Here is a 14,978-nt window from a genome sequence, read left to right as displayed (position 1 = left end):
GAACTGAGTTGATGAGGCAGAAGTAATAGTCACCTACCATTTTGGTTTATGGTATAGGTGAGTCAAGGTCTTGAGTGGTAGGGTTGTTTGTTTCAGTGTTAACCCATTGTCATGCTTTTTGAACAGCTCAGTAACAAAGTCCCCGACAGAGAAACTGCAGACCGGAGACCATACAGCTATCTGAATGAACTAGGTCAGTAATTTTAAACAATTTAATGGTTTAAGTAGAATTTAGAGCAATTCCAAATCCAGTTCAGTCATCCATAAAGGCACTAACAATAAAATAATATTGGCATTGTCCTTATTTCGCTAAAAGAATTACTAGTGGTGAAAGATTTAGACTTGACAGTAGTTTACCACAAACCACACCTTGCGGAAACCTGAGTGGACGATCTGGCTTTCTGGTTTGGTCTGTTGAACCACATTGATCTATTCCATGCATGGGATGTCTTTTTGGAGTTGACTTAGAACAGTGAAACTCATTCAAGTTAAGATTTCTGACGCTCTTTCCTGCTTAACTGATATAAATTAGTAAATAAGTTGAGAACCCTACAAGCCTTACTGATCAAAATTCCCTTTGACGCCTGTAGCTGGAAAGGAGGGGTGGGGTAGGAGCTACTACATCCCAGTTAATCCTCTACTGGCCAGTTTTAGATCTTCTTGGCACCACCAGTGTGGTACAAAGCAACCCAAGTGTAACTGAATCAGGCCCAGTGTTCCTTTCCATTCCCCAGCATGAGTTCTGACATGGTTTGAGCAGCTGGTACCTCCAAGAAGGTAAAATGCCATGTTTTGTATATTGCTCAAAAGCTATCCTGTCTGAGCACCTGAAATGTAGCTTGTCAATGGCAGAACGCATTTGCTGAAAATAAAGTGTGCAGAAAGGCTAGCGGTAAGCAGAATTATGTGAGATCTCACAACACACTAGGCAGAGGAATGAATGTGAAATACCATTGGGCCTTACACCTGTCACTATTTCCTTGGTTAGACAGTGCGTCATTGGCACTGAGGATAGCAGTGCCTATGCCCATAGACCAAGTGTCATTTTCAATTGCTGCTTCAGGAAAATCACAAACCTGTAGGATTTCAATGCAAAGCTTTCTGCATCACCAGCCATTGATGTGCTCATCTGCATGGTAATTCATAGAGCTGCTGCTGCTATCCTGATGTGTGTTTGGAGATTGAGGGGAAGGCATATATATTCTGCCCAAATGAAGTTTGTCTTCATCTTAGTTTTTCCTCTACCATCACTCCTTTACTTGCAAACACTATTTTCATTTGCTTGTGGCCTCTTGCACCTCCTGTGTACCAGACTTGGTTTGCACACCTGTATGGTTTTTTTTTCCTAGCAGAAGCATTTCTAGGTGCCTTTGGATACGAAAAGAGTGACATTCAATAATGATGAGCAGATTAGTAAGAGATCTCAAGATAAAATAGATACAATTTCTTTCCATTGCACTTTGTAGCCCAGATGTCTTGTTTTAATCAGAATTTTCCAGAAAACGTTCAGTTTCACATAGACGCATAAAAAATGTGCATTTTTTTCTGAGTTTCAGCACGGAAATTGATGATCCCCCAGCCCCATTTTCAAAATGTTGAGGTTTTTGCTCCAAAACCTGGCCATTTTTGCATGAAAAATGAGCAGATTCTCATTTGAAAATGCTGCTGCTTTTGAACAATAAACCTCTCAGAGTCGGCCCATCTTCTCAAATTCACATTGAACTGTGAAAACCTCGAATTCTGAGTCGCAAATATTTTTCACAGCCCTTCCAGGGAGTAGCATTTCCATGGAACTTCTCCCGATAGGGCTGAATGCTGGATCCTGATCCCAAAACCATACACTGGGCAAAAGATGGCGGCAGAGGGTTGCTCCTTTATTGTATCCCCGCAGAGCACCAGAAACAGTAGGTGTGTAGGTTAGGTGGAAATGGGGAAGACAAATCCATGGATGCTCAGTGGCAGACCAACCACCATGGATGGGAAACTCTTATCGTCCTCCGTTGCTTCTCTGGCTCCTTCATCAGCCATCTCACTTGTTTTCTCTTGCTGAGACAATAGTGCTGAGGGAGGTGCCTTTCCGACCTACCAGACCAAAGGATCAGCTCCCAAGGCTCCTACAATCAGCTTAGAAATTGCAACTATTATAAACACAAATTCCAGAAAATAAGATCAAATCTGAGAATCCCTCTTTGGAGACTAACTCCGAAATATCCAGATGTTAAGCCCTACAAATTTAGAAAGAATTTTCCAGTTCTACATTCTTGCTTGGACCTGAGACCTTGAAACTGGTTACTGCACAGGCATAGTAACTACTTATATATATGTGTGTGTGTATATATCTTTAGCTCTGGAAGGACCTAGGGGATGCATTTTGGACATGCTAGAAGGCTTTTCCTGTGCAGTATTCCCCTGCCATTCCGGCGCATAGCTAATAAAGGTAACTGAATGTGTAGATGACAAAACAGAACCTTAGGTAACCTTTTCTTCTTCTCCCTTTCATCTTAAGGGACCTATGCAGTAAATCTTAGATATTTGTGGTTTCTACAGTTAAGATTGTTCCGCCAGGCTGGACGTGTTTTTACACCTTTAGGAAACATCTTTCCTTTTGATTGCCCACAATTGCCAGTTTACAACATCTGTCTGTGCTGGGTTATGGGTCATTCCCTGTTTTTCTTAGTGGAAAAGAGAGAGAGAAATGCTGTCTGGGAGTCATGTTTCAAGTTTCCCATCTAAAGGACTGATCGTAATTGGGGCAGGGAGGAATGGGCAAAGGAATGGTGCCATCTTTCAGATGCATGCCCTTTAATCATGGTCCAGTAATGACGAAAATCGAGGTGAGAAATCACTGTGGGAAGGACTAGTGACAGCTTATCCATTGGTGGCTGAACATGGGAACGGAACTGTGTAAGAATGGTTGAGCACATGGGCGCGGACTATTACCAACCCACTGCATTAACAAACTCTCTACATTTATAACTACGGGTTCAGTCCAACTCCCAATGTGAGTCTGTCCGTTGAGTTTAATGGGAGCTGTTTTGGACCCAATAGAAGGGAAGCAGCTCAGGAACAAGTGAGTCATCCATATGCAGTGCTGTCAGTGGGGTTGTATGGAATTTGGCCCAGCATCCTTGTAACTTCCTTAGTGCACGCTAGTGCCTTTTAGACTTGTAGATCCAAGAAGCAGAATCAAAGTGCAATAAGAGCTTTACGTAGCATAGAATGGGCCAGATTCACCCAGTTGCATCAGCATATTCTTTACTTGTTTTACTGAGTAGTCATTTTTCATCCCTTTGATTCCTGCTGGAAAGTGAACTCACTAGAGAAGGAATGGCAGGCTTTGGCAGGGACCAGGTTTTTAATTGAGTCCACAGTATTCACATGTTCAGATCTTTAGGAATATGTGGAAGGGCTACTTGGATCTCAGTCAAATCTCCATCAGACTTTATCATCATAACTGGCTCATTTCCCTCCTGGATTCTAAACTGGTTGGTCAGAGCTGGTGCACAGAGGTAATCGTATCTGTTTACAGGGATTGGAGGAACCTTGATGGTGACAGGCACACTTCAGACAGATAAACCCCAGTACACAACTTATTGTCATAGATGAGCTGCAGAGAGATCAGTATTTGAGCCATAGACTTTGATTTGGGGTTTATTACTTGCCTGCATTACCTGCATGAAACCTAGTCCTGTCAACTTCAGGGAGTGGCTTGTCTTTTTTTTTCTCTTCCCTGCCTCCCATTCCAGGAATTTACTGAATATACTGCCTGTTTGTCTGGCTGTAGAATATTCTGGGTCATGTTATTCTGGAGTGGGTGACACCCTACAATAACAGGCTAGTATGTGTGCCCCATGGAGAAAAAAATATCAGTAAAGTGTACAGATTTTAGCCTCCAGAGCCCATACTAAACACGTCCAAAGTCTCAAACCACTCAATACATTAAAAAAAAAAACACCACATCATTTTGCTAATTTAATCAAGTCTTGGAACAGGCTGTAAACAAGAATGGCTGATTCTGTCTGCCATGGGGCTTTTTATGATGCTGTCCCCAAATGTGGTGTCTGACCACCTGGTTTGGGGTACGTTTGCAACAACTAAGCAGCCATTACAAATACAGATATGCTTCAGTTGTTTGAGATAGGCCTGAGCCATAATGTTTAGATCCAAATGTGGTTCAAAATTTTCTCAAATGTCGGGGTCTTTGGGAGAATGCTTCAGTCCAGGATTTTGGTGTGGTCTGTAATAGAAGAGGCCAGTAGCATACTGTGGATTTAGACCCAGACCCAAACTTTCCCTAAATTCAGGGTCTCCAGAACTGGAATATTATGTATTTTCACATTTCTTCCTTTTCCAGCTAACAAAATAATAGAGCACACATCTCTCAGCAGCTCTGGGGCCCTGCAGGAGAATTTTGAGGCGTGTTGTAAACACCAGTATCAAAAGAGGGTTATGAAAGCCTGATGTAGCAGCAGGGCTGTCCTTACCCATACACAAAGCATGCAGCCGTATAGGGCACCAGGAAATTTGGGGCACCGTACTGCTCCAGCCCCTGCTCCGGCTCTTCCCGAGGCCCCCGCCCCAGCCCCACTCCCCTGAAGATTGCAGCCAGGCCCAGCCCTGAACTCACTGTCGTGATAAGTGGAGTGACCCGGCCCCAGCCTGCTCCACTCCCCTGGCTCCCAGACACACCGCCTGTGAGTGCTGGGGGGGCGGTTCCATAGAATCATAGAATATCAGTGTTGGAAGGGACCTCAGGAGGTCATCTAGTCCAACCCCCTGCTCAAAGCAGGACCAATCCCCAATTAAATCATCCCAGCCAGAGCTTTGTCAAGCCTGACCTTAAAAACTTCTAAGGAAGGAGATTCTACCACCTCCCTAGGTAACGCATTCCAGTGTTTCACCACCCTCCTAGTGAAAAAGATTTTCCTAATATCCAACCTAAACTTCCCCCACTGCAACTTGAAACCATTACTCCTTGTCCTGTCATCTTCTACCACTGAGAATAGTCTAGAACCATCCTTTTTGGAACCACCTCTCAGGTAGTTGAAAGCAGCTATCAAATCCCCCCTCATTCTTCTCTTCCGTAGACTAAACAATCCCAGTTCCCTCAGCCTCTCCTCATAAGTCATGTGTTCCAGCCCCCTAATCATTTTTGTTGCCCTTCGCTGGACTCTCTCCAATTTCTCCACATCCTTCTTGTAGTGTGGGGCCCAAAACTGGACACAGTACTCCAGATGAGGCCTCACCAATGTCGAATAGAGGGGAACGATCACGTCCCTAGATCTGCTGGCTATGCCCCTACTTATACATCCCAAAATGCCATTGGCCTTCTTGGCAACAAGGGCACACTGTTGACTCATATCCAGCTTCTCGTCCACTGTCACCCCTAGGTCCTTTTCCACAGAACTGCTGCCTAGCTATTTGGTCCCTAGTCTGTAGCGGTGCATTGGATTCTTCCGTCTTAAGTGCAGGACCCTGCACTTATCCTTGTTGAACCTCATCAGATTTCTTTTGGCCCAATCCTCCAATTTGTCTAGGTCCCTCTGTATCCTATCCCTACCTGCCACCGTATCTACCACTCCTCCTAGTTTAGTATCATCCGCAAATTTGCTGAGAGTGCAATCCACACCATCCTCCAGATCATTTATGAAGATATTGAACAAAACCGGCCCCAGGACCGACCCTTGGGGCACTCCACTTGATACCAGCTGCCAACTAGACACGGAGCCATTGATCGCTACCCGTTGAGCCCGACGATCTAGCCAACTTTATACCCACCTTATAGTGCATTCATCCAGCCCATACTTCTTTAACTTGCTGACAAGAAAGTTCCCCCCTCCCCCCAAGCCTGGGAGCCAGGGGAGTGGAGCAGGCTGTGGTGAGGTCACTCCACTTCCCCCAGCTCCCTCCCGTGGAGGCCTGGGGCCAGCCCCTCCTCCCCCCACTCCCCTCCCATGGAGGCCGGGGGGGCTGCGTAGGGCACCAAAATAGGTAGGGACGGCCCTGTGTAGCAGAGAGAAAGTGGGTGTGGGTGTGGGTGTGGGGGGATCTTGCTCATAGGGTTTTGGAAATTAGGTTGAATTGTGTTGATGTTACTCCTGTTAGTTTTCCGTTCATCTCTTTCAAATCTTGAGTCCAGATCGCTCCAACGAAAGAAACATTTCTGAAATATACTATGTGTATGGAACTTACATATATGGAATACACATATGTATATGTATACATATACATGGGGATCAGTCAACCAGTGCTCTTTGGCTCAGTGGAAGGTGAGTTGATCATTATTTTGGTCCGTCTGGTATGCTGTTCAAAATAAAACTGGCAATTATATTGTCTTTGTCAGCTGCCTTACCACAGGGCACATACCAGTATGTGTTTAAAACATTAGTCGTCATAGTTTTCTGTCACTTTTACCCAACATTTAGTGAACATGTGATATGTTCTGTTCTGGGCTCCATGTGCTCTCTGTTCCTCTTCTCCGGCCTGGTTTGGTTTCTGTGTTTAGCTTATTAGGCATTAGAAAAGAGGGGAAAAGTCATGAAAATTACACTGGGAGGTTCTTTGAAAGGTCACATTTTTGATTTTGGAGGATAAGGAAATGATTGACATTGCATTAGGTAACAGAGACCTAACTTCAACTGCTGCAGTCCGAGGGCCAGTGTTTCACTAGGCAGACATCAGCCTTCCTCATGCCCATGCTGCATGCTGTATTCTTTCCTTTCACTCAGCTGCATTATGCTAACCAAGCCTGCTAATTCCTAACCTTTCCATTTTAACTGTCCAACGATACACAAATACACACTCATAGAAAACTTGGTAAGCAAGGAGAATCTCCAGAAGGTTCTTTCTGTTTATAAACTGGGCTTTACGGGCACAATTCTGCAAACCCTCATTCTAGTAAGTCATCCTTACATGAGTAGCCCCAGGGAGTTCAGTGGGACTTGTGCAGGTATGGTCCACTCATCTGGGTAGGGACTTTTTGCATGGTTAAGAGGTTGCAAGACTGAGTCCTGTGCATTCAGAAAAGCTTGGTCAAACAAATAGTTAAAACCAACAGGTGAGGTGACTGTTAGAGATGGGCCCAGGCTGGATTTGGATGGGAACATTTGGGACGATCGGGGTGTCTGGATCATGAGCTTTGGCTCAGCCTCGTCTCTCCTTTTAATGAGAAATAGACAAATCTTAAATATAAAGGATATTTGCAAAGTTATGCGGCAAAATATTGACCTACCTGGTAACCTGGAAAGTAATTGGATAAGGCAGATCTCATTATTCCTATATTACCATAAGTGTGCGTGGTGGTTTGCAGACAAATAAAAGCTGAGGTCGCTGCTCCAAGCAGCTCACAAACTAAAGGCCAAATTCAGCTCTCAGTTGGAGTGACTCAGGAGTATGTGTATTGCCAATGTCAATGGTACAAGTTACACTGAAGTTACACCAATGGAATTGAGATCAGAATCTGGCCCTCATGAAGAGTTACCGACAGATTTCACAAAACTGGGTAACTGGACAAGAAAGTGGCAGATGAAATTCAGTGTTGGTAAATGCAAAGTAATGAACATTGGAAAACATAATCCCAACTATATATACAAAATGGTGGGGTCTAAATTAGCTATTGCCACTCAAAAAAGATTTTGGAGTTACTGTGGATAGTTCTCTGAAAACATCTGCTCATTGTGCAGCAGCAGTCAAAAAAGCGAACAGGATGTTGGGAATCGTTAGGAAAGAGATAGCTAATAAGACAGAAAATAGCATAATGCTGCTATGTAAGTCCATGGTATGCCCACACCTTGAATACTGTGTGCAGTTCTGGTCTCCCCATCTCAAAAAAGGTACAGAGAAGGGCAACAAAAATTATTAGGCGTATGGAATAGCTTCCATACAAGGAGAGATTAAAAGGACTGGGACTGTTCAGCTTGGAAAAGAGATGGCTAAGGGGGGATATGATGGAGGTCTATACAATCATGACTGGTGAAGAGAAAGTAAATAAGGACGTGTTATTTACTCCTTCACATAACACAAGAACCAGGGGTCAGCTGATTAAATTAATAGGCAGCAGGATTAAAACAAACATAAGGAAGTACTTCACACAATGCACAGTCAGCCTGTGGAACTCATGGCCAGGGGATGTTGTGAAGGCCAAAAGTATACCAGGGTTCAAAAAAGAATGGAGGATAAAACTCGTGGAGGATAATTCCATCTGTGGCTGTTAGCTAAAATGGTCAGCATTGCAACTTCATGCTCTGGATGTCCCTAAACCTCTAATTGCCAGAAGCTGGGAGTGGATGACAAGGGATGGATCACTCGATAGATTGCCCGTTCCGTCTGAAGCCTCTGACACTGGCCACTGTTGGAAGACATGATACTGGGCTAGGTGGACCATTGGTCTGACCCAGTATGGCCATTCTTACGGTCTTAGCTAATCATCTATATCCTTAGTTTCTGAACTACCAAATTGCAGGAGTGTGTTAGTGGATCTAGACAACAGTCACCAATAGTTTATTCAGAAATCTTCATCTGGACGTTGGTTTAGATCTGCATAGATGTAATGAAGAGATTTCTGTATACATTTCATGAGGGAACCCAGCATAGATAAAACGATACTGTACGTAGTGTGACAAAGTTCCTCCTCTGCCTTATTGGTGGGTCCTGCGCTTATTGGCGGATTTGCTTGCCTCAGAGATTCACGGCAGCCCTCAGTTTGGCCACTTTTGCTAGTGGCTCAAACCTGCCGTTCACTCAGCTAACCTCATCACTGGCCAGCATGGGGAAAAGGAAGGAGAACAATCCCCACAGTCTCTGCTGGTCCACCTAGTGGGTCGGGGGACAGGCCAGGGACCTTCCCCTCTGGTGGGATCCACAGTCCAGGTCAACTCCTCCTGTATCCAATTGGGGGTATGGGGGGAACCCAGGCCGCGCTCTACTCCGGGTTCCAGCTCAGGGCCCTGTGGATCACAGCTGTCTACAGTGTTTCGTATAACACCTGTGTGACAGCTACAACTCCCTGGGCTACTTCCCCATGGCATCCTCCCAACACCTTCTGTCTCCTCACCACAGGACCTTCCTCCTGATGCCAGATAGCGTTTGTACTCCTCAGACTTCCAGCAGCACATCCTCTCACTCTCAGCTCCTTGCTCACCCCTCACTGACAGAAGTGAGGTCCTTTTTAAACCAGGTGTCCTGATTAGCCTGCCTTAATTGATTCTAGCAGCTTCTTAATTGGTTCCAGGTGTCCTAATTAGCTTGTCTGCCTTAATTGGTTCCAGCAAGTTCCTGATTGTTCTGGAACTGCCCGTTACCTTACCCAGGGAAAAGGGACCTGCTTAACCTGGGGCTAATATATCTGCCTTCTGTCTCTCTCCTGTAGCCATCTGGCCTGACCCTGTCACAATAGATTGACTTCATGTTTCAGTGAACAGGAGTTATTGTTTCTCGGGGTAAATCTTGACCTGATAAGTCACTAAATCATGCCGTTCCTCTCTACAGACATCATTATCTGCTCATTAATCCCTAACATCTACTGGGATAGCGCCCTACAGCATCGCTCCAATTTTCTTCCATGCTTGTTTTTTCTCTAAATATGGTGGCTTTAATCAATATTTTCAAGCCATTGGCAGGGACTCGGTCATGGTCTGAGGATTCTGAGCCACCAAGCAAGGTTGTTCCTCTCTGCTCTGTTACTGCTTTTGTAGGTCGGGGACTCTTCACATGATACTACTGCATTACATAAGCAGTGTCCCTTCCTATGGTCCCCACCCGTTGCTCATTGTAGGCTCAGACTGCTACTGCTCCCTTTATACTGGGATAACCCACTCTACCTCACTAATCCTCAAGTGAGGTGTCTGCCGCCATCTCTGTTCCATACAGGCCGAACTTCTTATCTCCATCCAAATTACTATTTCATTGTAATCGGGCTCCTTCTCCTTGCCCAACCCTGCACAATACACTCCCCACCATTTGTTCTCCATCCCCACTTCTGCAACTGTGCTGGCCAGGTAGCTCTGCTCCTCGTGGCTGATGCTCTGAATGTTGACTCTTTCTATAGTTAGTCTGGACACTATTAAGGGCTCAATGTCCCCTTAAGGTAGTGCCCCACATTTGGGAATGCTGTGGAGTTGCACACTCCACTTCAGAGGTGAAAGGCCTCCTGGCACACCCAGAGGAAGTGTGCCCACTTATATCTCCATTCATGCAAGCAGATGAGACTCTGGTACACACAAGGAGACACTGCATTGAGTGAGAAGGTGCCATTTTTACACAGGTTCTTTCCACTTCAGCTGCACTGGAACCAGTTCTCCATTGCACTTGGAGCCCCTTTCTGCAACTCTGGCAAAATAAAAGAGTTGCAAAAGAGGGCAAAAATAACCCCCAGGGAATACCCCTATGTAAGAGGGCTCCCCCACTGGCCTAGAACTGCCAGAGCAGCCCTGTCCCGCTGCTCCCAGCTCCTGGAGGATATGCTGGCAGAGGATGGAGGGCGAGGAGGAGGCAGGCTGGGACAGGAAGGTGGTTCATAGCGGGCTCTGGGAAGCAAAGCTCCAGAATACAGGGAGCACTATGGTGGTGCAGAGCCACCTTTGCCCTGCCCCTCAAGCCCCCTTTCCTGTGCTCTGCTCAGGGATGGAGTAGTTGTGAATCAGGGCCAGTGGTTTTTAACTTTGGACTGTCGGTAACCTAAGGGCAATGGTGACTTATTCAGTGAAAAACAAGGCTGCAGCCACCACCTCTGGCATGAAGGAGGAGCCCTGTGGATACTGCAGGTTGCTGCTGTGGGGTGGGTGGGTGAAAGATCGTTCTTGTTCCCTGCAGAGACCAAGGACACTTCAGGATGAATAGTTAGGAGAATCCTTGAACATCCTATTCACAGGGCTTCTCTAACAACATAGCTTGGTTCCTTGATTGTGAATTTTAGAAGTTATAGCGATATGGTGCTATTTCTGTAACCGAGTTTGCATTGGCTCTGCTAGACTGTAAGAAATGCCAGCCAATGGAGTTAAGAAGAATTTAGGAGCTATTGTTGGTGTTCTCTTAAGCCTGATTGTTACCTGGGGTGATTTTAAGCGACACCAGTTGGTAAAATCAAATAGGATCCCCTCCCCAACAAGTAACTTGAGTGGCATGTTCCTATGGAATTTCATAAGTCAATTTCTTTGAAATTGGCAGCCCGCTGTAAATTGCTACACTTTCAGCCATCTGTGCAGCCACTTCAGGATAATCGTCTTGTCTGTTTATTAAATCATGTGCAGATTTTAAAGTGAAGTCAACATCTCTGAACCAAAGCTAGTGAATAGATAACTTTCAAATCCACAGATGAAACGTCCCCTAAAATTAACTGTCTTGCAATCTAAACTGGTCCATAATCTGAAACTTCTAGTGTTATATTGGTTTGTTTGCGGTGTTTCGGTTTTGTGTTTTGCATACATCTAAACTAATTGCTTCACTAGTGAGCTTATCAGCAGGGTGTTTCCCTGCTCTCCTGAAGGATGGTCCGAGGTGATGTGCTGATTCAGGAAAGCGCTCCTATTCAGAGAAACTCTTAAGTATGAGCTTAACTTCAAGCATGTGCTTAAGTCCCGTTGAAGTCAAAGTGGGGCTCGAGCACCTGTTTAAAGCTAAGCCCGTGCCGAGGGTCCTTGATGCACAGAGGGGAAAGAGTATATGCTACGCATTAGTCAGAGCACTCCAGTTTACATAAATATTCATTTGTTTTCCATTATATATCATTTTTATGCAGGTGCTTGTGGGATGGATAGACGTCAGAACACATACATAATGGAAAAAAGCTTCAAAGGTATAGTATCGAATGCCTGCAGTAACCCTGGCAAGGAGTTTGGCAGGAGGGGTGTGGTAGAAGAGGTGAGATAGGAATCCTGAACACCTGAAAAATGGTTGCCTGTGAAAAGAAAGCAGCAGAATGATGAGGTACAAAATATACCTTAATGGCTCAGTGAGTGGCCCTCTTGACTCTGAGCCAGAGGTGTATGACCCTTAAATTATGGATGCAAGTCTTCACAAGGTCATAGGCTTAATACCTAGTGTAATACTTGCGGGGGTGCTGCACTGCTGTTGTCATTTGGATGAGTTGGTAAACCAAGATGTGTCTAGCTAGGTGGAAGTTAAAGGTCCCTAGCACAGTTGAAGACCCTAAGCCTGCATAACTACCAAGGCTTTGAGGAACAATTGCTGAACGTGTAATGGCTGCTGTGTATGCCTGCTAAGTCACTATGGTCACTTAACGTATTGCATCGTAAAGCTCTTTAGGAGACCTTTCAGTGTGCACAAAACTATTATAAAAACAAACTGCCTTCTATCAAAGCAGTGTGAGCTACCCAAAGAGAATGTATACAACAGGCATTTTAATCAGTCACTGCAGCATTAAATAATTAAACAAACACTGAGCTGAATGCAACTTGGAACGGTGGAGCACACAGGACTTGCCTGAACACCGCTCAGACCCGAGCCCAGCTTCCTTTATATGTCAGAAACCCAGGGGCTGCTTTATTTCTAATTGACTTGGGTTATTCAGGTTTTGAAGGTGAGAATCCCACACATAATGAGCCCTGAGCCCACAAACCCTTCCTCAGACTAGACACCCATTGACTTCCATGAACCTTTGGGTCAGTGAGGACTGCAGGGTTGGTCCAGAAGGTGAAACAAGGGGGACTCAGTATCTCTTTAGAACAGGGGTCGGCAACTTTTTAGAAGTGGTGTGCTGAGTCTTCATTTATTCACTTTAATTTAAGGTTTTGCGTGCCAATAATACATTTTAATGTTTTTTAGAAGGTCTCTCGCGATAAGTCTATATATTATATAACTAAACTATTGTCGTCTGTAAACAAGGTTTTCAAAATGTTTAAGAAGCTTCATTTAAAATTAAATTAAAATGCTGATCTTACACTGCCGGCCCGCTCAGCCCGCTGCCAGCCTGGGGTTCCGTTCACCTAGGCCGGCAGTGGGCTGAGTGGGGCCGGCAGCCGGCTGGCAAGGGGCAGGCAGCCAGAACCCCAGACCAGCAGTGGGCTGAGCGGGGCTGGTGGCCGGGACCCCAGACCGGTAGGGGGCTGAGCAGCTCAGCCCGCTGCCGCTCAGCCCGCTGCCAGTCTGGGGTTCCGTCCGCTGGCTCCTGCCAGCCAGGGTACCGGCTGCCGGCCCCACTCAGCCCGCTGCCGGTCTGGAGTCCCGGCCCTGTCCACATAGAGTAGGTACCTACCTTCTCCCTGGTTCTAGCCATTCTCTTCCTCTCTCTGCACTGAGATGAGGGTGGGAGCGTGCTGAGAACAGGGCTGGGGATGAAGGAGCAGGCTGAGGGTTGGGGTGCAGGGTCTGGCCAGGAGCTAGAATGAGGGAGGGGGCTCAGGGTTGGGGCAGGAGGTTTGGGGGTGGAGCGCTTACCTGGGCAGCTCCCATTTGGTGCGAGGGGTGCAGGTGGGAATGTGGGAGGGGTGCGTGTGCAGGAGCTCCTGTTTGGTGCTCAGGGTGGGAGTGGGGATGTGGGGGGTGTGTGAGGAGGGTGCAGGAGTCAGGGCAGGGGGCTCGGTGTGTGTGTGGGGGTGCCGTAGTCAGGGCTGGGGTTGTGGGGGGGGTGCAGGGGTGAAGGCAGAGGGCTGGGGGTGTGAGGGGGAGGTGCAGGGGTCAGGGCAGGGGGCTGGAGGGGATATGCCCTGATTCCACCCCCTTCCCCAAGGTCCCCAGAGCAGAGAGCGCACTGCAACTCCGCTTTTACCTCTCCCACTCCGTAGCAAGGGCCGTCAGCTGATCGGCCGCAGGGAGGGAGAGAAGGAGGGGCAGGAACCCTGGACGCTGGGGGAAGAGGCAGAGGGAGGGGGAAGCTTGCCTGCCCTGCAAGGAGAGAGTGGGGGGCGGAAAAGAGCGGGCCAGGCCAGGCAGGATTTTAATGGCACGCTGCTGTCTGCCCAGGTCCAGCATACAGCAGCGTGCCATTAAAAATTGGCTCGCGTGCCGTGTTTGCCGACCCCTGCTCTAGAATATGCAGGTTTATGAGGCCAAAATCTCAGCTGGTGTTGACTTCAATGGAGCCACCTCAGTTTACACCATCTGAGAATTTGGCCCTGTGTGTTGATTTGGGGAACTAAATATTTGACAGTCTCCTTCAATAAGATACTTGGCAAGCTTACTTGTGCAAGCTGTCCTTACATGAAACCAAATGGGGCTGCCTATGTGAGTAAGGGTTGCAGGATCTGGCCCTTTTTAATTAAATTGAGGGAAGATGGCCCATGAGTATGAAACATGTATATGGCAATGACCAGCCCTTAGAGGTATATTACTAGCCCTCAGCCAGGCCTAGAAAATGAAAATATTTTTTGCTCATAAAAATAACTAATATAATATGTAGGAAAAGATTGGTTTATCCTATTGCCTTAAATGAGAGTACTTAGTACAGCTTGAAGGAAACTCACTATACATGAACTGTCAAAATATTAAGAGAAAAAATGTTAGTTTTCCATGTTTTTCCTTGTTCCATTGACTGGTAGTGCTTCCAGTGACTTGACTGATATTTCTGTTCAGTAAAAGCCCCTTTATCTTCCAATGAAAGAAAATCTACTGTACAATAAATTACTCACAGTTTCATCAAAGAAACTATCAGTACAAAAGTAGATTAAAATAAATCACCATTTATTTTTACAAAGTGAAAATAATGATATAAACACACAGTCTGAATTCACACCCACACACCTCATAATTAGGCTGAAGAAGAGTTGTGTGTAAGGTCAAAAGCTTGTCCCTTTCACTAGCAGAAGTTGGTCCAATAAAAGTTATTACCTCACCCATCTTGTTTCTATAATTAAGCTTGGCAGAATTCAAATTTTATTGTTTTATAATTTCAACGGATAATATTGATGTTTATTTTTAAGCTTTTTTTCTGGTATTGATTTCATTTTTCACAATTATGGGGGATTAGGCAATACAGTGACATTAGACACTGATATTCAAAAAGTTAAAAATTTAGAACCCTTAAG

At 45.8% G+C, this 14,978-nt stretch overlaps 1 protein-coding gene across 4 annotated transcripts in view; it reads left to right on the top strand.

Moving 5' to 3' along the window:
- MEGF11 (multiple EGF like domains 11) overlaps positions 1–14,978 on the top strand; it is a 376,622-nt gene that overhangs the window by 343,922 nt on the left and 17,722 nt on the right. For 2 of the 4 annotated variants that reach the window (XM_074966584.1, XM_074966583.1), the window contains one exon: positions 11,735–11,791. The exons of 1 other annotated variant lie outside the window; for it this stretch is intronic. In XM_074966584.1, coding sequence (XP_074822685.1) covers positions 11,735–11,791 — 57 coding nt within the window. Of the gene's footprint in view, positions 1–126; positions 194–11,734; positions 11,792–14,978 lie in introns of all 4 variants that reach the window. One more of the 4 variants, XM_074966585.1, reaches the window with a different exon arrangement.

This window comes from Natator depressus, chromosome 10 (genome assembly GCF_965152275.1).
Source record: "Natator depressus isolate rNatDep1 chromosome 10, rNatDep2.hap1, whole genome shotgun sequence".
NCBI classification, from domain to species: Eukaryota; Metazoa; Chordata; order Testudines; family Cheloniidae; genus Natator; species Natator depressus.
This window is presented reverse-complemented; position numbering and strand designations above follow the sequence as displayed.